A 23,626-nucleotide genomic window follows, 5' to 3' on the forward strand; every position below is an offset into this window, starting at 1 on the left:
GGCCTTACAGATGCACGATATTGAGCCTTCCCTGGGCCTGGGAGGCCAAAAGCACTGCTGAAGGGGTTGAGCATTTAGGTTGAGCGCTGAGGGATGAGTTGGCTGTGTGAGTGGCACCTGCACAAGAGAAAAGGCAAGTGCATTTGATAAATATTTATTAGGTGCCTACCGTAGTCCAGGTACCATGCTAAGCATTTGGGATCCATCAGTGAACAAAAAGGCAAAGAGCCCTGCCTCATGGAGCTGGCCTGTTTGTGGGACGTGACAGTGAAAAGAACATGGGATGGAAACCGTGTGGGCCTCAATGTGGCTCTGTGTGAGGGGGGAGCCGGGAGGTTATGCGGTGGGGTGGGAAGGGGCCAGACTTCAAAGTCTTCTTCGTCTCGCGGAGAAGCATAACATCATGGTACCTTTATAGCTCCCGCATACGATGCCTGACAGATGGCATTTGCTCAGCACATGAGTGAATGCATAAATGAATGAATGAAACAATAAATGAATGAATGAATGGCTTCAGACAGGCCAGTAAACAGTGACCAGAGTGTTTCAGAAAGATAATTCTCAGTGTAATGTAAAAGGAGAGATTGAGACCAGGAAGCCAGCTAGAAGAAGTTGCAATGGTCTCGATCAATCGTTGCCAAGTAGGCTTGCTTGTTTACTTATTTATAAATGACTTATGTGAGCACCAAATACTGATACATTCTTTAATACAACATACACAAAAATAGAGATTTTAACAGGAAAAGCAGAAAACAGAAATGCTATTATTTTCTTTCTCTGCTCCAGTGGAGATGAGTTTGGAGACCAGTGCTCTAGACGATGCAGATTGGATGGTGGTGGTGGAGACAGACGAAGGGCAGCAGTGAACTTGCGGAGAAGCGGTGGCTCTGTCCTCCACACCGCGCGAGAGCCAGAGAGCAGCCAGCCCTGGTGCGAAAGAGCACCTGTGCATACACACTGGCGTTGAAACGTCGTCCCTGCACCCTAGATCGCAACCCCACTCTCTCACCCACGCAGAGGAATCACAATGAAACACACCTCATCCAAGATGAGCGGGTGCCTTGGCAGGATAACCCGGTGGTGAGGTAAGAAGGGAGAAGAAGGAAAGGCGTCTAGAAGAAAGGTGACTGAGGCCAAAGCAAATCCAGAGGTGACTGCCTTTTGCTGAGTGTTCACTGACCTGGGTCTACCGGCAAGTGGCAATCCCGCCTGAGGCCTCAAGCTGTGTAACCAGTTTACAGCCCATCGCCTCCAGTTGTAAAACCAAAACAGAACACGAGAGGCTATAGCCAGGAGACCCATCCACACTGATGATCGTCTTGCCTGGAAGTTCCCACAGGCAGGGACTGTGTTTTATCTGTCTGCCCCGGTTGACTCTGGCATCCTCTATAACGGTGGTGATGCTCACTGCCATTTGCTGAACACCTACCATGCCCTGGGCATGGCATTAAGGAGATTTACATTTTTTAATTTTTAAAAATGTTTATTTATTTATATTCAGAAAGAGAGAGGGGGGCAGACAGAGAGGGATACCAAGAATCCCAAGCAGGGTCCGGACCGTCTGTGCAGATCCCGATGCAGGGTTCGAACTCACGAACTGTGAGATCGTGAGCTGAGCTGAAACCAAGAGTCAGATGCTTAACCAACTGAGCCACCCAAGCACCCCAGGAGATTTACATTTAATTAATGTTCACAGCACCCCTATGAAGTAGACATTGTCTTCTGCTTATTCTCATTTGATAGACACAGAAAATGAAGCTAAGGGACATTGAAAGTATACACCTAGTTCTCGTCCAAACTGAGGTTAGAACCCGAGTATGTCTGACTCGACTGCATTAGCTTTGCACTGTACCTCTCCTGGCCTCATGTAGACCCTGGGAGCTGCACACCCTGGTCCCAGCTTCCCTTTCTGACTTCCTCAACGCCCCTACCCACATCCCCATGTGCTATGTCCTGCCACGCTAAACTTTGCTCGGCCCCCTACACACCATCCTCTCTATCGTGCTCATGCTTCGTGAACTTGGATGCCAGTGCAGCTAGTCCTCAGACCACAGTTCAAGTAACGAGAACTTAGAAACTCACCACGGGTGCGGTGTCTCAGGCCCACCCAGATCTACTGAATCAGAATCTGCATTTCATCAAGATCCTCAGGTGGTCTGTATGTATAATTTGAGAGGCACTGGTCTCAACCTGAAATGTCCTTTCTCTTCCTCCTCACCAGGCTGTTACTCAGCATCACTTGAGCATTTACAATGTACCAAGCACTGTGCTTACAACTGAGGACACCAAGTCGAATTAAATGTGAGACACAAACTCAAGATGATGAAAATGTATTCATGGAATAGGATGGAGTATCTCATATGCCTCACTGTCTCCAAGCAGCATTGTAATACCAAGAAAAGGCTCGATGATATTTCTGGAAGAAAGTAAAGGCAGAAAGGGAAGGGAGAAAAAGGGAAGGAGGGTGAAATGAGAGAAAGAAGGAATTTCACTAAAGCTATACTTTCTAAAATGGCAACTCAAACAAGATGGTTCCATCAGTGACTTCCCTACTTGAATACATGGATATCCTGTTGAGAGCCCCCAACCCACCAAACTCTCTTCCTCTTTTCATGTGATTCACTTAGAAAATAGTATTATCATTCTAAGTGATTAGCCTAAAAATCTTACCTTTATCCTCGACTCTTCCTTCTCCTTTGCTCTTTCTATGAAGCCATTATAAAATCCTGTTATTCTACTCATTCATGTGTCACTTACTCAGTGTCCAGTGTATGTTGTGAGTAGGAGTCCAGGAGTGAAAAGGATCATTTCTGACTGAAGTGCTCACAGTTTTGATGAGTCAGAGGGGTCACAGTGCGTGGTCAGACGGAGATCTGAGTGTTGGCCCAGCCACTTACCAACGTGACCTTGAGCTAGTCCCTCATTCTCTTTGTACCACCATTGGCAAAGGAGGTAAGAGTATCACCTCACAGACTCATGTAAGGAACCATTTACACATACATGGTTGCCATCATTATCATTGTCATGGGTGGGGGGGGGGGCGGATTTGGACTGAGCTTAAACAAAAACAGAGAAGTGGAGAGGGTGGAGGCCTGTGGAGGGAATGGTGAGTTGTCCGCTCAGGCCAAGGCCCAGGGTCTGTTGGAAGCAGAGGGAAAGACAGCTAGAAAGGCTGCCTGAGGTGCCCTCCTGGAGCACTTCAACACCAACCGGCGAGATTTGTGGTGAATCTGATGGTAACAAGAAGACGCTGAAAGTTTCTACGATAGGGAGAGTCATGAGGGTTGTTTTTCAAGTTTACTTTTATTTTTAAGTTTATTTATTTATTTTGAGAGAGCGAGAAAGCACCAGTGAGGGAGGGCCGGAGAAAGAGGAGGGAGCGAGAAGCCCAGTGTGGAGCCCAATGCGGGTTCAAACCCATGAACCACCAGATCATGACCTGAGCCAAAGTGGGGCACTCAACTGACTGAGCCACCCAGGCTCCCCAGAATTTGTTCCCCCTTGGTGTGTGAATGAGTGGCCAAGACAGAGACAGAGGAACCTTCAGGCAGAAATGGGGTAGTCAGGAGGAGACACTGGCTTGCAGGGAGAAAGGTGTCAATTCACTGAAATGAAGAAGATGGCAGTACTTCTAAATGGAAACATCTAGTGGTCAGATGGATGTGCTGGCCTTGAATTGAGGAAATGCTTAGGCTGGAGGCACCAACTTGGGAGACATCCATGGAAAATAATACAGCCAATAGCATGGGTAAATGCCCCGAGGGAGTTCAGGTAGGGTGAGGAGAGACACTTGGGGTGGTGGGGTGGTGGGGAAGCAAGAGGAGTCAGAGAAGCTGGGAGGGCAATCATGATTGCAGAATTGTGGGATTAAAAGAAGGGGAGAGAGTTAAACCCTACAGGTAAGAATTGGGAAAAGGACTCTGAACGTGACAGAGACAGGTATGAGTGCCCTTCAACAGGACAGCTGGGGAACTACAGCATCCTTCTTCACAGTCTTTGTAGCCCAAGGTAATGTGAGGCTGGTAGGAAAGGCTTGACTGTTACCGGCCACGTGAAGCAGTTGCCATATCTTGGGGCCGAATGCCTTCTGCAAAGAGTCTATGGCCACGGTCCACTTCAGGTTGAGCCTAGCGTGGCCTGGAAGAGAAATTGATTACTCTGACTTGAACTGGTGGTAGGAGGTTGCTCACAGCCAAAGAGCAGAGTCGTCTCTTTAACCCTGAACTCTTAGGGCTTGAGGATTCATTTGCCCTCTTGCCTGTCTTCAGGGCATCGAAGCTAGGTAGAAATCCACGTCCATTTTTACCAGCTCCAGAGGCAACTCCTCAACAATATGTGGTAGTCTGTTCTACAGTTTCTGAAAACCCTTGCCAAGGTCAAATAGAAAATAGGCCCTGGTAACCCAGAGTTTCTAAAAAGCACACTTGACCACCAATAGGAAAAAATAAAGTCAGAGATCGCCCTGCCTCTGGAAAGCCTGAGCGTGGGGTCAGCAGAGGCTGAGGGAATGGACTGCAAAGGAGGTGCAGAGGCCAGCATCCTGGGGAGTGTGCTCTGGGGCTTGAACTTGGCGAACTGAGGGTCTCTGTCATGCACGAGACCATCAAAAGCAGGACGTACAAAGGAGCATTTGTGCTGTGCCCCGAGAATAAACTCGAATGAGGTTATTCACAAGGAATGATTGTCATCAAGGTCTCGTCATTGAAGTTTTTCCCTTTCTTGGTGCCTAGAATGGAATGGATACCCCTGGAGATGGTGTACTGCTCAGAGACAAAGGGCATCACTGAACACCAAGGAGGCACGTTGGGAGGAATGAGCGGGATGGCAAAGAAGGACCGTGCAGAAAGAATTAGGGTCAAAATTTATGCTTGCTGGAGGTAGGGAGACAAAGCTCATAGTTAGGTTATGTGAAACAATGTTTTATCATCCTAAAAAGATAATTTCAAACATTCTAACATTTACTGAGCAGCTCCTGGGTGGCAGGCACAAGGCTGGGCCACCGGGCATGATGGTACATTCTCTAGAGGGGTGAAGAGCTTATTGAAGGAGATCGGTGCGAGTGATCCACCTTCCGGAACAGCACGGAATGTGCTAAGAGAGGCAGGGAGCTGATGCTAAAGGGGTGGGGACACTCACCGTGTCAAGAGAGAAAGAGGAACTTGGAAGAACAGCACAGAGACATTATGGTGCTTCTGAGGATTTGCCCTCGTGCTACATGGAGTGGTTGGTTGGCACTTGAAGACTGAATATTTGTGGATGAAAATAGTCTCCGCTGAGTGATCCGAAAGGTCCCTGTCATGAGGCAATTGTTGGGCCACAAACTTGAATGGCCTGGTACAAGGCCAGAGAGGACTTGCCAGCCACTTAGCTCGTGAATGGACCACGCCCAACACCTGGCATTCATGTCCTGGCACAACTTAGCCCTTCTCTTCTCCTTGACATCTGTGTAGTAATTCTATTGTGACTTTTTTTTTTTTCCTTTGCAGAGCCAGGGAAATATGGAGTTAATATATGGAGTTAATAAGGTACAGAGCTAATGAAGTAAGGAGTTTATTTTAATGGCAAAATTTATTTAAGTCGCTTTAGAAATTACCTTGGTCCCATATTTATAGAACCATTAAGAGTCTAAAAGGATCCCTTACATTTTTCACACTTTGCTGCTTTTTGTAGTGGAAATGATAAGTCATGGTGACATTCATGATTTTGGAGACTCATGAAGGTCATGGATGAACTCTTTGAGAATGTCAGGGGTCCAGGTCTGTGAATAATGAGTTGTATTTTACTGGCACTCTGCTGGATATCACGAGGCCTCATTTGTAGTTTGGAAAGAAGGTATACTCTCCTTTACATGCCTTCCCTAGACTTTGGAGAAGGTTACCACTGCTCTGCCCTGTTTATGAAGGTTTAGCTTGTGCTACCAGAAGATGATATTATCCACAAAATTGCAGCCTGACAAGTAACTCAAGCCAACAAAGATTAACTAAATTCCCCCCAATTGAGTGCTTTTCTCTTGCTCTATTTCCTGGAACCTAATAACCATGGAAACTCAAACTCTGGCCCCTTCCCCAAAATACCCTCCAAGTACCTCAAACTTAGCATGACGATATACAACCTCAATCTGCTTTCAATTCTGTCTTCTTGTTCTGACTATTAGGATCTAATGTATTTATTGCTGAAGCCAGGAAATTCGGAGTTGGCCAGACTCTCTCTCCAACATCTAATCAGTTACCAAGTAAATCGATTTTACCTCTTAAATGACTCTCAAATGCAGCCAGGCCTCTTCTGGCCCCATGGCACTGCCCTAGCTCAGGGCCAAATCATCTGTTATCACAATACCCTGACACCCTGCCTCTAAACTGTTCTTGCCCTATCCTCCGAAAGGATAGAGTAATTTTTCTCAAAATGCAAATTTTGCACTCAATGGCTTCCACTTAAGATCAAGATAGGGTCCTGTCAATAAGCAGTTCCTGGCCAGTGACTCAGATGCCCATGGTCTGCACATAACCCTGAAAAACGCTTTGACTGGGAACTGTTTATCTCCCTGAACATGCTGTGTTCTTTCATACCTCAACGCATTTTGGATTTGCCCAAGTCTTGCCCTACGCTGCCTGAAAACTCCTCCTCTCGGAGAGCTCTATCACTATCTTCAGGATCCCATTCAAATGCCACTACTCCAAGAGAGCCTCCTGTACATCTCTCAGTGGCCATCCTATCTGGGCTCCCCCCAGCACAGGACACACGCCACTATTAAAAGCACGTGTCGCAGTTTGCACTAACGACTTGCTAGCAGGTTTATCTTCGGTGACCCATGGGCTCCCGCTCATCTTTGAATCCTAGCACTTAGCACAATGCTTGGCTCCTGCCAGGAAGTCTGTCAGTGTTTCCTGAATGAAAGGACCAGTGATTGAGATCTGTAGCTACGTGGGAAAATGACAGAAGCACGTCATCAAAGGGCAAAAACTGCTCTTTTGGTAACCATAAAGTGAATCAAGGCGCCAGAAAAGTTAAAACAAGGATGAAGAATGCTTTTGGATCTCAACTGACTTTTACTCATCACATCTGTCCTAGCTAATAAAGACCATCATCCCAGGCGAGTGTTTCACACTTGGGCACCGGATCCTGCAAATGTTCAATGGTCACAGAAGAAATACGTAAAGGGAAGCTATTGGCTTTTAAATGTAAAAAAGATGCCCCGTAAGAGCAACAGCATTTGCTAAATATTGTTTTCCGTTTGGCACACGAGACCACAATGCACGACTTGGGTCCGACTGCACACGGTGTCCAATATCCGTGGTGGCGGTTTCCACAGGACAATTAGGGTGAGGCTGTTCTTTGTTTACGCCTTCATTCATTCACAGACAACTGTCAGGTCAGCCCGTTCGTGCTGGGCTCTGGAGAAGCAAAGACAAGAACCGGCCCCTGAGATTCCAGGCTTTCCATCAGGTAGATGGCTTACTACACACCGGTGTCCCGGACTTGTATCATTAAGCAGTTACTATTTAAATCCAGCCTGGTTCCAAAAACGTTCTCAAGTTCCCCTTGTACTTAGCAGGTCACAGGTTACCTTGGGTAACCTCGGGAAGGCCGCTAAGCACTCTAATCCAGCTAGATGGTCGTGCTAGGCACAACCTGTCTCTAGGATGCAGCTACATTCAAAACGCGGTGTTTAGTTAGGGTAAGTCCACCACTGCTCTAATTCCCCAGTGTGTGGGATTTTGTTGAAAGAGCATTTTCTAAGAAGGAAAAGATTTGGACGAAGGCAGGCGATGAGTAAAAAGCTCAGCTCGCGCTACAACCAAAAACTCCAGGCATTTTGGTGACGTGGTGTTGGGGCACGGAAGGTTTCTCTGGGCGCCCTCCCTACACAGGGTGGTGGAAAGAAAAGCTTCCAGAGCAAACCCAGTCGGGCAAAGCCGTAGTAAATCCACCGCCTTTCGAGCCACTCCGGGAGGCCTCCTCAAGGTAGGGTCCTCGGGGAGCTCCAGCCCAACTCCGATCTAACAGACCGCGTTACAAACACCCCACCAGCCCGGGATACAGCTGCTCCCCTGCCCCTCGGCTGCCCCAGACCGTCACCGCCGGCTTCCCACCAGGCTCGGGAGCGCGGCGCCCTCCTCGGCCCCACCCGGGCCCGGCCCGACCCCCCAGCCCCCACGCCCACCCGGGCGCCACCTCCCGCAGCCCCGCCCCGCGCCGGCCCCACGTGCAGGGCCCCACCCCGGCGCCCGCGGCCCTTTAAACACCCCCCACCCTACACATCACCGCCGCCCCCCCCCCCCCCCCCCCGCCACCCGGACGGCAGCCGGAGAGGGACAAAACTCATGGCGTACAGCCAGGCTCCTCCGCGGATCACGTCCCGGGCCGCCCCGCGCGAGGCGCCCTCCACCCGCGGTCGCAGCCCCCTGGCGCCCCCCAGCCCCCAGCGGCCGGGCAGGGGAGTGCGGGGCGGGGCCGGCGGCCGCGCGGGTCTCCGCTGCCGCCGCCGCCGCCGCCGCCGCCGCCGCCGCCGCCGCCGCCGCCGCCTCCGCCTGCCGCTCGGGCCGCCCGCTCGCCCGCCGCTGGGTGCGCTGCACGCGGGGGGCAGCCGCGGTGCAGAGGTTCATGCAGCGGCGGCGGCGGCGGCGGCTGCTGCTGCTGCTGCTGCTGCAGCCGCGGAGGCAGACAGACCGGGCGCTGCCGCCGCCGCCGCCGCCGCCGCCGCCGCCGCCGCCGCCCTCCCCCGGCTCCATGCCGCCGCCGCCGCCGCCGCCTCCTCCTCCTCTCCGGCGAGGGGCGGGGGGCTCCGGCCCCGGGTGGGCACCGCTCCGCGCAGCGCCGCTCCCCCCCCTGCCCTCGGCGGGGGCGCCCGCCGCCTCCTAGGAGCGCACGCTCCGCGCGCCCTGCCGGAGAGAGGGGGCGGGCGTGGGCGGGGGCCGGCGGGCGGGCGTCGGGGCGGCGGGGACCCCGCGCGGCGGCCGGAGGAGGGGGCTTCCCCGGAGGATGCCCGGCGGCGGCTCCCCGCTCCCAGGCGCGAGCTGAGCCGGACCGGGAGCGGGCGGCGCGTCGCCATGCCGGCGTGACGGGCGCCCCCGGCTGCCCGCGCGGGCCCCCGCGCTGCCCCACGCCGCGCCGCGCCGGCGCCGGGCGGCAGGATGGGCTGTATCCAAAGCATCACCTGCAAGGCGCGGATCCGGCGCGAGAACATCGTGGTGTACGATGTGTGCGCCACCATCGACCAGTGCCCCACGCGCATCGAGGAGACCTCGCCCATCGTCCTGCGCTACAAGACCCCCTACTTCAAAGCCTCGGCCCGCGTGGTCATGCCCCCCATCCCCCGCCACGAGACCTGGGTGGTGGGCTGGATCCAGGCGTGCAACCAGATGGAGTTCTTCAACACCTACAGCGACCTGGGCATGTAAGCGACCGGCGGCGCGGTGCCGGAGCCGGGTCCCTGGCCCCGTCTCTCCTCCCCACCCCGACCCTCCCGCTCAGCTCCTTCTTAGCGCTCTCCCCATCCTCTTTCTAAACCTTCCTCCCGCCTCCTCTTCCACCTCCCTCCTCCCTGCGCTTTTGTTTCAGTGACAGGGCGGGTGTAGGGAGGCTCCTCGCGAAGGCATTTTCTGGTGGTTTGCTTCTGACTCCCCGTGAACGCGAGGAGGACGGTGCGGGGCGGCGAGAACACGACGAGGAGGGTTCGAGAGACGGGCGTCGGGGTGGCTGGCGAGTGCCCTGGGAGTTTCGGGGCGCCGTCTGGGCTTGGTGGGGGCTTCCCGGGAAGAGTTTGGGGGGACCTGTGGAGAGAGGAGCGGAGTGGAGTGCCGGGGGCGCACGGGCTGTGCCGCGCGTCCTGTGGAAAAGCCCGAGCGGGCTTGGAGGAGAAGGTCCCGGGCGTCCGAGCGGGACTCGCTGGTTCTGCCTTTGGTTGCCTCGATCGTTGGGTTTGAAACCTTGCGCCCCAGTCCGGGGAGCCTGCCGGCGTTAACATTCGGAGCCGCAGACCCGGCCGAGCCGCCTCTCCGGCTCGGCGCCCTCTGGACGAGGTGTGCGGCGGTGAGGAGCACCTTGTGCGAGCAGCCTGGGGCTGGCGTGGCGCGGTGTTTTCCTTGTGCTCCTGCGAAGCGCAGGTCCCTTGGCCGTCCAGGGTCCGTCCTTACTCCACTCACTAACTGCGGCGCTGGAAGGGATTCCCCGGCGCCCACCGGCGAATCCTGCCGGCGAGCTGGGAGCTCTCCAACTTCCTTCAGCAGCGCCGCTCGGTGCGCGCGGGGCTGGGCGGCTACGGGGAGACCCAGCGCCGCGGCCAGGAGCCCACAGCCTGCCCCAGCAGCGCAGGCTGCGGGCCCTCGCGTCCAAGACTTTTTAGTTACTCGGTTTTCTCAACCTCCCTGCCAGCTCCCTTGCAGGAGCAGAGTCTGAGCAGTGGGCGGCTGCAGCGGCTAACGGTTTGGGGGCCTGCCTTCTACCTGTGTTGCGGTGTTGGTCCAGAGCACCCTACCTACCTGCAGGCTGTAGAGAAACCCTTTCCTGGAAATTGGGCCTCGTGCCATTTATCACCCGAAGACTCTAGAACTTCCAAGGTTCATCTCCTGAATGTTGATATGGGGCGAGCGTGTTTCTATTTCGAAAGGTCAAACTATCCTTTCAGTGGCAGTTGGCAGGCTTTTTCTTGCATTCCGAGAGCATGTAAATTAACACTAGTCGTGGGTGCTAAAAGAAATTTTGACAGGTCGTTTTGTTCCCCTCACCTTCGCCTCAAAGAGTTCGAACTTTTCTCTTTAAGCACGGGATCTCAGTGCTGGAGAGAGCTCATTCCTAGTGATGATGGGTGAGAGCCTAGTTTCTTCCTGTAATGCCTCTGCTCGGTGTGTGTTCTTATCTTTCTGGAAGACAGCTGGATGTAAGAAATGGGGGTGGGGGCCATATTATTTTAGGTGGATCATGCCGTTTAAAACCAGACACACCCTCAAAAGGATGATTATATCTGAACACACGGGTCTCTTAAAGTGGCTTTTGTAGAAACTGTTTCCAGCAAAGTCAGAGCAAGCCCCAGACCAAGCAGAGGCTTTCCCTTTTGTCTCCCTGGCCCGGCTCTGATGGCAGTGTGCTCCTTGGCGGGGGTCGGGGCAGGGGGCAGTCACTGCAGTCTGGGGCCTCTGTAGAGGAGGCTGGGAGGGACTGAACAGAAACAGCCTCACTTTTCCCCAGACCGCACAGCCAAACCTCTCTGTTGCTCATATCTCTCGTGAATCAGTATATCAAAAGCCAACAAACAAATAATTTCTTTCCATAAAAGAAAATATATTCTGCCTCAGGAAGAGCCAAGTTGAGCTATAAACAGACATAGTAGTTGAACTTCCTTGGATCAGTGGGAGGGTGTGCCCACCACGGAACCAACTGTGATGGAGATGAGCTGGGGTTGGGTCTGAGGGACACATATTCCCCCGACCTTATCTGACTGAATTCTTGCCTTTGGGGCTTGGGGAAAAGTTTTGCTTTTAAACTGCCGCTATCAGTATTTTAAGATTCTTGGTGGTCATCTTGCTGCAGGGGAGCAGGAGTGTCCCCAAGAAATCATGAAGCCTGTTATTGTAGATCTGTGCCCAGAGTCTACCTGTCTTCGTGGTCGCAGCAATTGCTGTGTGTTTAAGGATACTTTGGAGCCCAGATTTGATTGAACCGATCTCCACAAAATGTTTATGACCTGAAAACTTAGCCAGTGCAGACTTTTTAATGGGACCTCATGTTGCATGAATGTCATCACAGCCTATTAGTTATCTGCTTTAGCCAGTGTCTTGAGTTGGGGGCGGGGGGGGGGGTGAGCGGAGAACACCGCAGGCTGAATTTTCACCCCTGTGCAATGCTGTTGTTCCACGAAGCATGATATGATCAGAGGGTTTAGCTTAGAAAGCTGCCTTTTCGACATTATAAAAGGGACTGCCAGAGGAAATCCACAATTGAAAATGGCAAGAAACTTCTAGTGACAGGCTTAAAAAGCAAACATGGGCTTTTGTGGTTTAGGGTTTCAGCATTTCCAGGAAGGAGTCGGTTTCTGAAGGAGCATTTGAAATCGTTGATGATACTGATGGCCAGAGCATCGTTTGAACTTGAACACATGTGACTTGGAATGTCCTCCCACGACCACATAGAACCCAGGCTGGGGAATACTTATGTCCCCTATTTATGTCTCCTGGGCCCTGGTGAATGCTGCCGATGCAGCCCTGGGGAGACAGCTGCAAGCCTTCCTCTTTTGGGGATGAAAGGCCTCTGGCTTTTCTCAGTCGTCCCATCAGTAAACAAATATTTACCGAGCGCCTCCCAGGTAAGGGCGCCAAAGGACCAGCAGGCAACTTCACTGTTCCTCAGTAGGAAGGAGTGTTCCCCAGGGTGTCGGAGAAATGCTGGAGACGGGGTTGGGAAAGCAGGCAGCATGTTCTGGAGGCAGAAGGACTGGAGCTGGATGTGAGAAATGGATCAGGTTCACCTAGATGGGGGGGAGGGGGTGGTGCTAATTCTTAAGGGGGACGAACAGCAAATACATGGAGTCAGGAAAAAAGAAGTTGTTCTAAGGGGGCATAAGTAGGCTGGGGGAAGGGGAGCTGTCAGGTCGGAGAGCAGTGGGAGACGAGGTCCGAAAGCAGGCTGGGGTCTGTCCGGGAAGGCCTAGAACGGTGTGACCCGGAAGAGAAGGTTGAGGTCAGGTCATCGGAGCCAAGACAGAGTGTCGGGAGGCTCTTCCCACCTCCTTCAGACCATGTGGGAGCTTTCCAAGAGGGACACAAAAATCTTTGTGATGGAACAGCTTTGAATGCTAGAGCGCGGCACCCAAGAGGTTTCCTGAGTGAGGTTTGAACAAAGAATGGGGTTCATGTGTCAAGGACGGACGAGGTGAAGCCGGAGTGCGGGGCGAGAGCCAGCAGCAGCCCTCCCCACTCTCTCGGAGCCCCATGTGAGGCATCTTCCGAGCTGTAAGGGAGCTCTGGTCAGCCCGGGTGAAACTTTTTTAGGAGATCGTAGCTCACTCCTGCCTGTCTCTCTACTCTACTCTTTCTTCAGAGCCAACGTTAATGAGAATTTGACTCCACTAACCCACCTTGGTCATCTGTTCATGCGTCCATCCATCGCAGAATCGTTCTTGCTCAGTTTGTGACGTCCGTGTGACCAATACAGGAGACACCGTTGAGAGACACTTGCTTTTTCAGCAATGACAGCTTCCTCCATCTTGAATCACCCCCATCTTTTAGCTTTATGCCGTTTTTCTAGCTGTTTCTCTGTCTTACTCGAAGTACCGTTCATCAGGACGTTACTCATCTGATCCTCTCCCTGGTAATTTTATCCATCCCAACGGCAGCCTCTGTGTGATATGCAGTCACCTGTGGTATAGGTGTGTGTGTTTATGTAGTTTCCACTCGGCTGTCTCAAAGACATCTCAAATTTAATGGCTCCAAAGTGGACCTCTTTTTTTTTTTTTTTTTTAATGTTTATTTCTTTTGAGAGAGGGAGACAGAGAATCTCAAGCAGGCTCCACACTCAGCACAGAGCCCAACGTGGGTCTCAATCCCACAATGGCGAGATCACGACCTGAGCCAGTGTCTAGAGTTGGGCGCTCAACCAGCTGAGCCACCCAGGCACCCCCAAACCAGAACTCTTGATTGCCACTATAGCTCCCTCCTCCCCAAATCTGCACCTCCACAGTCTTTCCCCCATCATGGTAAAGACCAGCCCCTGAGCTGCTCAGGCTGAAACGTCTGTGTGTCACCCTAGATATCCTCCCACATGTCCAGTCCATCATCAAACCCTGCTGGTCCCATCTCCGAGATAGCTCTGTAATCCGGCCACCTATCTGCATCCACGCATACCCTCATAGGACAGGTCACCGGCAGCTATCATCTGCTCCAACAGAGGATTTCTAGACAAACTTGCCACCTCCATTCTTGCCCCCACCCCCCACCTCCAGTCTCTTCCCCACCCAGGAGCCAAGTGATACTTTTGAAACGTAAATGTTACCGCTTTCCTGCTTAAACTTTTTTACTGATAAATTCATTGCGGTCAGAATACAGTTTGAATTTGTATCCAAATTCAAGGGACAGCCTCTTCCCTGGTCTCTGAAGGTCTGTCCTCAAGCCACGTTGGACTGTTTCCATTTCTTCAAAAAACCCAGCTTCACCCCAATTCAGAACTTTGCCTGTGCCGCTCTTGTGTCTGATGTCCTCTGGTTGCTCACCCTTCTCTAGAAGATTCCTACTTCTCAGTCACGTCTAAGCTGGTACCTCCTCAGAAGCCACTCTGATTTCACAGTTTAAATTCAGGTTCTTCTGGTCTCTTTGAGACACTATTCTTTTACTTGTTTCAGTTAGCGAGAATGTAATTGTATACTTATCTAACACCTGACCCTTCTACTGCCTCTTGAAAGTAGATACTGTATCCATTCTCTTCCCGTGAAGAGTACATAGCTCCTAGCAGATACTCCATAAACATTTGAAAAAAATAAATGAGCCATTTTTTTCTGACCTCAGTGAGGCTATGTCACCTTCAACAAATCCTGTCTGTCTTCAAAGTCAGCTGTTCATAGTAAACCCAAGGCTAACCCTACCAAGCTCTTGAACTCTAGACATACGTGCCGTCACTTAGCACGGACACAGTTTAATGCCACTTTGCTTTTGTGTCATTTCATCCTGCCTTTGCCCCAGCAGATCCACTGCGTCTCAGAGCAGGGCTTCTGTCTGTCGCTTCCTCTGTCTCTGTGCAGTAATCTGTGCACCACGAGTCACGCTCAGCAAACGCGGAAGCCTCACTTTCCTGTCACCTGTGATAAAGTGGCATCCAGGGCCTGCCCGAGGAGAGGTAACATAGAGACCTTGTCCTAGCACGTCACCTGCATCGCTGACTCGTGGCCTGACTCTCAGGACCTGGGTACTTTAGCATTTAGCGTCATTTCCCCCAAAGCTAGCACGCCCCTTCTTGTTCACAGCTGCGTGCTGCCTGCGTGTGCAGTATGGCTTTGCGGGTGGCTCTCACTGGTCGTAGAGGTGCCTCCTTTAGGCATCTGATAAGTCCCCAGGCCATTGCACCAACAACCATCCCCCATTCCTGTTTCATCACTGGATGGGGGTGGGGGGGCATGATCTGGAAGTAGCTGGAACTGCTCCCCACCGGAAATGTTGGGGACTCCCAGTCTAGAGCATCAGATGGGAAACAGGATGCACTTCCCTTCTTAGAGTCCTGAGTGCCCTTGGAGGGGGCGGTGGCCTAACCCTTTGCCTCTAATCTTCCCCATCTGGGAGAAAGGGAGCTGCAGCAGATTAGCAGGCCTTATCAGGAAGCACTAAGCTCACTGGAGATAAAGCACAACCCCGGGGCTGGAGGGAGTGGGAGGAACCAGAGGAGACTTCAGGAAGAGGGTTCGAAGGGGACTTAAAAACGTGGCTGGTGGAACCCAGGATGCTAAAATACAACCGGGCACTGGGTAGACGGGACGGCAGAGTGTCAGTGACCTTGCACGGGGCAGCAGAGGCAGATGCTGTCTTTGGGGCCCGGTCTGCAGATGCTTCATGTTCCAGGTTAAGAGAGAAGGGGCGTCTGGGTGGCTCAGTCGGTGAAGCACCCGTCTCTTGGTTTCAGCTCAGGTCATGATCTCACAGTTCGTGAGTTCGAGCCCCACATTGGGGTCCTCTCTACCCCTTCCGCACTCACTCACTCTCTCTCTCTCAAAATAAATAAGTAAACTTTAAAAAAGAGAGAGAGAAAGAAAGAGAGAAGGCTGGCCGCTGCTGCGACCTAGGGCCTCACTTCTCCCTCGGCGCTCCTTGAGGAGAGGAACAGGGTTGCCCAAAGGCCCCAAGTAGGTGATTCTGTAGCTTCCTTCTCGTCCAGCCACTTGGGTCACAGATAACAGAGGGCTCCCCTTTCTGACGTGTTCACGCTGAACAGGCCGCAGGAAGTGGCCGTGATTCATAAATGGCTATCACAAGAAAAGAAATGATGTCAAGTTTGCCGTAACAGAGCATTCTGGTGAGCACTCCCAGAGAGGCAGGGCCCATGGAGGGCCGGGGTCCCTGGCAGGGGTCAGGGCCCGCACGGCAACCACAGAGAAGCGCCCACACCGACAATCATGCGCAAGCTGCCCGTCTTTCTCACCGGCCCTCCCCTCTCACCGAGGCGCCCTGGAGGTTTTGCCAAGGGTTGTAGACGGAGGGGCCGGTGTGTTGAGGTGGGAGAACCATTCCCATCAGGGAAAGCCTCCTGAGTCTGGGAGATGCTGCTACTGAAGGGCCACGAGGGGAGGGCCACGAAGGCAGGGGACGAGATGACACGGAAGGTCTCTGCGCCGAGTGCTTTCCACACACGGCCTCTGGGAATCTCAGCAGCCAGGGAGGCGCTTCTGTGGCCGGGAGGGTCAGTAGCAGGCCCAGGGCCTCAGGGGCAAACGGCCCCGCCAGGAGGCCGGGCTGGGGCTCCCATCAGCCCATCACTGTGTCTGGTCCACGGCCTTAACTCCTAGGAAGGAGGTGCTCTGAACTCGCTCTGCGGAATATTGCTGTCCCCCGACGGTTCGCTGGTCTTTTCTGAAGCGGACCTAGTTGTAGTGTCTGCTCGGATCTGTCTTATTTCCTCACTCCTCGGGAAACGGAGAAAGTTGTCCTGAGGTCATGGATGTGGGCGTCTCAGAGCTCCCGCTGAGGGCAGACGTTAGCAGGATCTTTGGGGCGAGGGGTGCAGAGAAGGCAGGGAACCAGCTCTGTCCTCGCCCAGAATCTCGTTCCCTGGGAACAAGGGGACGCCTCCTTGCCTCACAGGGATCCCACGCCGGCCAGTCTGGGCTGCAGGTTTTAGGCCCATGCCTCCTCCAGGAGCTTCCTTGAGGGTCCGTGTCAGCCCTCATGGGCAGCATGACAGTCACCCAGACCCCTCAGTTAGCTGGACTTCAGAGTCTGTTCGTCCCTCAGGCTCTCCAGACAGTTGGTGTCTGGATGGACAACCAAGAACAGAAGGCAGATCACTTGTGGTGGTGGAAGGACCCTGGGCTTGCACATCAGCTCAGCGGACATACTCCTTGCACTGTCACTCCTTTCCCAGCCCATGCTGTTCCAGCTCAGGAAGGAGCTGCGGACTTTCCAGCCCCGGGTGGGCAGATGAGGACCAATACCTGAAGTGATTTGCACCCAGATGACGGCTGATGTGTCCGCTGTCGTTCATGTACTTGGTTCTTTCCATACAGACAGGTCCTGTCTCTATAAAAAGGAGACTTCACACAGGCACCCTGACAATGATCACAGACACGTTGAGGACAACCGTTATTCCCATTTTAGATGAGTAAGCAGAGACCCGAAGAAAGAGACTATGAAGTGTGCTCAAGGTCACCCTGGCAGGCACTGGTTGGGTCAGGCCTGGTGCCCAGGCCTCCCAACTCCTGCCCTAGAGCCTTTGTGTGCCAAGTGCACAGTCAGCCAGCCCTGGACAGGAGCCGGGGACAAGAGAAGTCATCCTGAGAGCCGCGCACACTCAGCACCCCTGGGTCAGTCAGCATTTGTGGCCTGTGAAGACCAGAGAGGGGCAGAGAGGAACATCGAAATGCATTCAGCAAAAGCAAAGAGAAATTTTCAGGCTGTCAGATTAAAGTGAAATAAATAAGACCTTGGCGTCTGATGGCACCCCAGCGGGGTCTCTGTGACAGGCCTGCCTCAGAAAGCCTCTGGCTGGCCTCCTCTCTTGGGGCCTGACCTTTCCAAGCTGGCTTTGGGCCCGCATCAGGCCCGGGCGCTCTGAGGCTGTCAGAGGTCTGGCTAATGGGAAGCGATAAACTGGTCAGCATCCTCGCTCAGCAGGCCCTGTGGCATCTTGAAGAGGCAGGCGGGCTGAGGAGATCGGGGCTTCTGGGCATGAAGGGTGGCCTCGACAGGCTTTGGCAAGTTGGAAATGGCCAGAAACGGGCCAATGAGATGTTGCTTTGCTCTAGAAATGGGAGTAGGGGGCCGGGGTCAGGGGCTGGGGTATGTGGGGACTGAAAGGCATGAAGGGGACTTAGATGGGCTAGTTGTGGGGGAGCAGGGTGCCACCCTCTTGTCCTCCTACTAAGAGCCCCCCGCTGAGCCTCCAACCCCAGGGGGCGGCCTCCACACCTACGGCTGACTCAATCCAAGACCAATTTTTTTTTTTTTTCCAGTGACTCAAATAATGGAGAATCTGTTTCAAACCTTCCTAAATAAGCTTCCCAATTTTTAAGAAAGATAAGAAATTTGTGGGGCGCCTAGGTGGCTCAGTCGGTTAAGCATCCAACTTTGGCTCAGGTCATGACCTCGCGGTTCATGGGTTCGAGCCCCGCGTCGGGCTCTGTGCTGACAGCTCAGAGCCGGGAGCCTGCTTCGGATTCTGTGTCTCCCTCTCTCTCTGCCCCTCCCCCGCTCACGCTCTGCTTCTAAATAAATAAACGGACAAACATTAAAAATAGGGGCACCTGGGTGGCTCAGTCGGTTAAACGTCCGACTTCGGCTCAGGTCATGATCTCGCGGTCCATGAGTTCGAGCCCCGCGTCGGGCTCTGTGCTGACAGCTCAGAGCCTGGAGCCTGTTTCAGATTCTGTCTCCCTCTCTCTCTGACCCTCCCCCGTTCATGCTCTGTCTCTCCCTGTCTCAAAAATAAATAAACGTTAACAAAAAAAATTAAAAAAAAAAAATAAATCTGTGCCATAAAACTAAACCCACACTCCCAAGATTTCTTCGTGGCCTTTGATGCTGGGGAGGCTGTCTTATGCTGGGCCACACATGCACTTCAAGGAAGGGGTGGGTATTGGCCTATTCTGTTGTCTGTCTGCCCTTGAGGCCATAAGCACCTTACTCAACTCGATGATAGTCAGCCATTTGTTGAACATGCGTCTAGTGCTAAATGCCTCATGTGCCCTTCTGCGAAGTAGGGCCGTTCCTTTCCCCATAGTAGAGGTGAAGAAACTGAGGCGCGAAGGGGTTGAGTAACTTGCCTGGCATTGCCCAGCTAATTAGAGACAGAGCCAGGATTGGAAGCCAGACTTCCAGAGACTCTGTGATGTTACAAGCCTCATTAAGGGTTGAGTGAATGAATGAACAAACGAGGAAATACAGGGTGTTCAGGAGATGGCCTGAGTGCTTGCTTTTGTCCTTACTGAGCAGACCCGGGGAACAAAGGGTTTAATCAAATTGGAAATCACCGGCCTCCTCGCCTCCCAGCTGGTTTGCTCAGCTGGTCGTGACATGACGTTAATGAGACCGGGGTCTTGGGGTCGGACCCAGGGGACCCTCTTGGCACCCAAGTCAGTGTTCTTTACCCTTCCGGCTACCAGTCACAGCAGAATCTAAAGAGAAACACCCAGAAAAAGGCAGGTAGTGGGTCAGCAGAATCATCTGTGAGTCACGGAGTGTTAGGGCAGCATGGGAGCTCATCTTGCCCACCTGCTCATCTTACAGACAGGGACACCAAAGCCCAGAGAGGGGCCGTGACACAGCCAGTGAGTGGCACCACCAGGCCTCAGACCCACGTCCTTCCGACTCCCTGCAGCCCTAGTCTGTAAAGTAGTAATTGGGTCACCACGTCTGATTTTTTCATCCCTGCCCCCACCACCCTGCACGCCGTTTGCTGAAGGTCCAGGTTTCTGGACAGAGATGGCCACCCGCCCAAGAGAGGAAGCCACACAGAGGACAGGAAGAACCCGGCCCTCGGCAGCACAGAGGGGAGCTCGGATCAGCCCAAGGGATGTCTACACAGCTGCCAGGAACAGAGAGACCAGCCTATTCCCAGTGTCCACAGACAGTGATTAGCTAGCAAGAAAGGAGAGGGTCTCCCCAGAGAGGCGCATCACAGATGGCAGGAAATGGGAGGGTTTGGCAGCCCACGGGGGGGGGGGGGGGGCAGGGGGAGGGATGTATGGAGAAATTGGGATTCTGCCTGGGTGCCCAGCAGCCCAGAATCCCTCTCCCCCACCTCGTACTCCCCTCCCACCCAGGTGCTGATGCTGTACGTGGGCCCCCTGGCTCGCTGCCCACACACAGGCAGAGTGGCTTCAGGGCCCCTGGCAGCTCCAGAAGAAACAAGATCCAAGTGGTGTCAAAGATGACAGATTGTGAGGGGCCGGGGGCCCTCCCCTGATAGCAGGGCTCAGCTGGGAGGCCCCTATGGAGCAGAACAGATGGGGAGAGTCTGAGAGGGATATCCTAGCAGCCTGGAGACTCTGTTTCTGTTGTGGCTTTTAGTTGGGTTTCTCTCCATTTTTTTTGGGGGGGGGAGGGGGTCTTATTTTTTGTTAACTTGAGGCACTTTAGCAGGGGGCATGATCGAAGTGGGCTGTCTGTTCACTGCAAAGAAGGGAGGGGTGGACGGGAACAGAAACGAGCCAGTCAGGGCCAACACACCGTTTGCCCGTTGTGGGATTTAAGGAGGGTCTAGAGGAAGGACTGCAGAGGGGGCCGTGTGTGCCTCTCAGCAGCCTGTCACTTCTGCCCGTCTGGTGACTCCAAAACTGTGTCTTTGTACCACTCCAGGCTGCCCGTCAGTCGTGATGACTAGAAAGTCAGAGCAATGTCACGTGGTCTGTCCCCCTCTTACACGGTCCTGTTCCAGCCTGGGCCTCCCTCTCAAAACTTGGCACTAGAACCTACCTCTGGACCTCCCTGGAGGAGGACGCCCCTTCAGATCTCCTGGCCTAGTTGGGCCCCTCGGCAGTGTCCCCTTGGCCCGCGGGGCCTTTTCAAGTCCCTGTCCACCACGTGCAGCATCTCTTGAGTCTGTGTCGACATTTCCCTGCCTGGTTTCTGGCCCTCTGCTTTATCTCGGGTCAGTCTCTCTTACTCTGTCAAGCCACTGGGCCTTAGCCAGATGCCTGCCCCAGCCCCGTGTCCTCCTGGGTCCTCCCTGTCGGGCTCCCTCTTTCCATCTGAGGTGGGAGGGAGAAATGCAGAGGGGGTCCTGGCCGGAGGAGCAATGCTGTCCTTTGCCCCAAAAGCCCGTGAGCCACCCTGTCCTCCTCATACCCTCTAAACCTGCACTGGGTACCGTCCTCTCGTGGTGGGGGCGGGGAGGGTTTCAAAAGCCATGGAAAGAGCTTTATTTTTTTTAAGTTTATTTATTTAGTTAGAGAGAGCGAGAGCGAGCACAGGAGGGGCAGAGACAGAGAATAATCCCATGCAGATCCTGCTCTGTCAGTGCAGAGCCTGATGTGAGGATTGAACTCATGAACCGTGAGATCATGACCCGAGCCATAATCAAGAATTGGACGCATAACCGACTGAGCCACCCAGGTGCCCCCATGGAAAGTTCTTTATAAGGAAAATTGTTTGGGACTGAAAGGGGCAACCAAACTAGAGTTCTGGAAGACTGGCAAGGCAGCTGAAACTCAGACAAGACCAGAGGACTGGGGACATCCCCAGAGTGGGTGGGGCTGGGAGGGGGCCGGTCCACTCACAGAAGTCTGTACCAGAGGGATAGGGTATGAAAGAAGTTTGAGAACATGGTTCACTGCCCTTGTCCTCTTGGTGACCATCAGAAAGGCCTGGGTGTCAAGAGCAGACCCTGAGATGTGGGAAAGAGGACAGTTGATGAGGTGTGGATGGGGCCCAGGGAAGCCACAGTCAGCCTGGTTCCTGCCCAGCAAGGCCGGACAAACTCTTGACCTTCTGTCCTGCCCTGCCTGCTGGGTGTGAACTTGGGAGACCCGGGCAGGGCTGGTGCTGATCTCACTCCCGCCCCAAAGCCAAGAACAGCTACCCTTGGTCTTCTTTGCTGAAAAGCCCCTAGGGTAACAGTCTCTGGTCAGGTAGCTGAGCTGAGTGGCCCCAACTAAGGGGTGCCAGAGACAGAAGGGAGGGTTGGGGCCGGGAACCCCGAGGTGGCCCCTCTGCGGCCAAGGTGGCGTCCTCCTGCTCCGGCCACTGTCTCATCTTCTCTCAGGTGTCTCTGAGAGAGGTCACCTTTTCCGAGCCCGAGTCCCACAGGGAATCTCACCACCTGGGTGTACCTGTGGGGTCCCTTAATCACTATTGAAAAGACTTTTCAGAGGTGGAATTATTGCATAATTAGACAAAAGGTTGGACCTGAAGGTTGCCTGAAAGGGGTCACTGTGCAGATTTGGAGCTAAAAGGGCCCCTTTCTCCTGCAGGAACTCCCAGGCCCTTGGCGTAGCATGGAAGAGGGGAGAGGTGGCTCTGTCTACCTGGTAAGGTTTTCGCGGAAACCTTATCTGTCAGCCTTTAACCTCCAGATCTGTGCATACTTTTCCATTAAGCAGCCAATTCTCTTTTAGCCACATGGCTGAGGGTGGCGTGCATCCAGGACTCGAAGTCGGGGCGCCTGGGCGCAGCAGCCCCCGCTGGGGGTTGTTTGTGAACACTTGGGGCTTCAGGTGGTTTTTTCTCTACTCACATGGTGCCACGGTTTCTGCGGCTTGTGTCGGTGACGACAGACAGGATGGAGGAGTCCTAGGCCAGGTACCCCCACAACTGGACGAACAGCCACCACTGAGCCAAGAAGAGTAGAGATGCTTCTGGGTCAGCAGATAGGTGTGTTTAGCTTTGCTCCAGGGGAGAAATCCATCCTTACTTGAATGCCGAGAGTGGTTTTTCTAAGATTTACCCTCAGCGTCTGGTGCTTCTTGAAATGTCTGGGCAATCAGAATTAGGATCTAGAGTTTCACTGTCGTATTTATGACTTGCCACAAAAAAGGAAAAACATTTCGGAATGGGTTTAATGCTATTCCAAAAGAACAAAGACATTGAGAAAAAAGTTCCATTAGAAACCTCTCTGGTTAGGGGCGCCTGGGTGGCGCAGTCGGTTAAGCGTCCGACTTCAGCCAGGTCACGATCTCACGGTCCGTGAGTTCGAGCCCCGCGTCAGGCTCTGGGCTGATGGCTCGGAGCCTGGAGCCTGTTTCTGATTCTGTGTCTCCCTCTCTCTCTGCCCCTCCCCCGTTCATGTTCTGTCTCTCTCTGTCCCAGAAATAAATAAAAAACGTTGAAAAAAAAATTTAAAAAAAAAAAAAAAAAAAAAAAAAAGAAACCTCTCTGGTTAAAGGGAAGTGGAGTAGCTAGAGAGACAGAAGCGGGTAGATGGCGAGGCTGCCTTCACGGGGACGGGTCAAGGGCTAAGTATATCCAGAGTCCAAGAACACAGACTATTTACAGGCTAGCATCAAACTCTTGAGCTGTTATGGCTCTCCCTCCAATCATTTCTAGTCTCCAGGATTCAATTTCTTCTGTGATGCCTCCCCTGTCAGTCAACATTTTGATCCGTGCATGCATGACCCAGGACGGAACTGGGATGGAGCTCCCTGGCCTGTAGCTCCTTGGTGACAATCAACTTCCGTACAAGCTCAGAACATTGGTTCTGGGTCCCTCCATCCAACTTCTGGTTAGTCACTATTTATGTCCATACGGCCCAACTTGTTACTTGTGTTGTGCAAACGTTCTGTGTTCTTGCCAAGCTTTATCTGCTTGATCTATTAGTTAGTGAGAAGGTCTGTTGAAATTTCTCTCCATGCCGGGGTGTTCATCACTCTTCCTGCAGGGTTCTCGAGTTTGCTTTATACATTTTGGGGCTGAGCCTGCTTGCTTCTTTGGTTTCGCTTCCTCTTCATTTTTGACCTCTGGGGAACGTGTTTTTGCAAGCTCAACTGTGGATCCCATAAGAGATT

The 23,626-nt window shown here is 53.2% G+C and overlaps 1 protein-coding gene across 1 annotated transcript in view; it reads left to right on the forward strand.

Annotated features, from left to right (window-relative positions):
* Nucleotides 1-8,669: 8,669 nt before the first annotated feature.
* Nucleotides 8,670-23,626, forward strand: part of FAM78B (family with sequence similarity 78 member B) — an 80,765-nt gene continuing 65,808 nt past the window's right edge. Inside the window, exon 1 of the mRNA XM_060644422.3 lies at nucleotides 8,670-9,394. Coding sequence (XP_060500405.1) covers nucleotides 9,132-9,394 — 263 coding nt within the window. The 5' untranslated portion in view covers nucleotides 8,670-9,131. The remainder of the gene's footprint in view (nucleotides 9,395-23,626) is intronic.

Source organism: Panthera onca, chromosome F1, assembly GCF_046562875.1.
Source record: "Panthera onca isolate mPanOnc1 chromosome F1, mPanOnc1 haplotype 2, whole genome shotgun sequence".
NCBI classification, from domain to species: Eukaryota; Metazoa; Chordata; class Mammalia; order Carnivora; family Felidae; genus Panthera; species Panthera onca.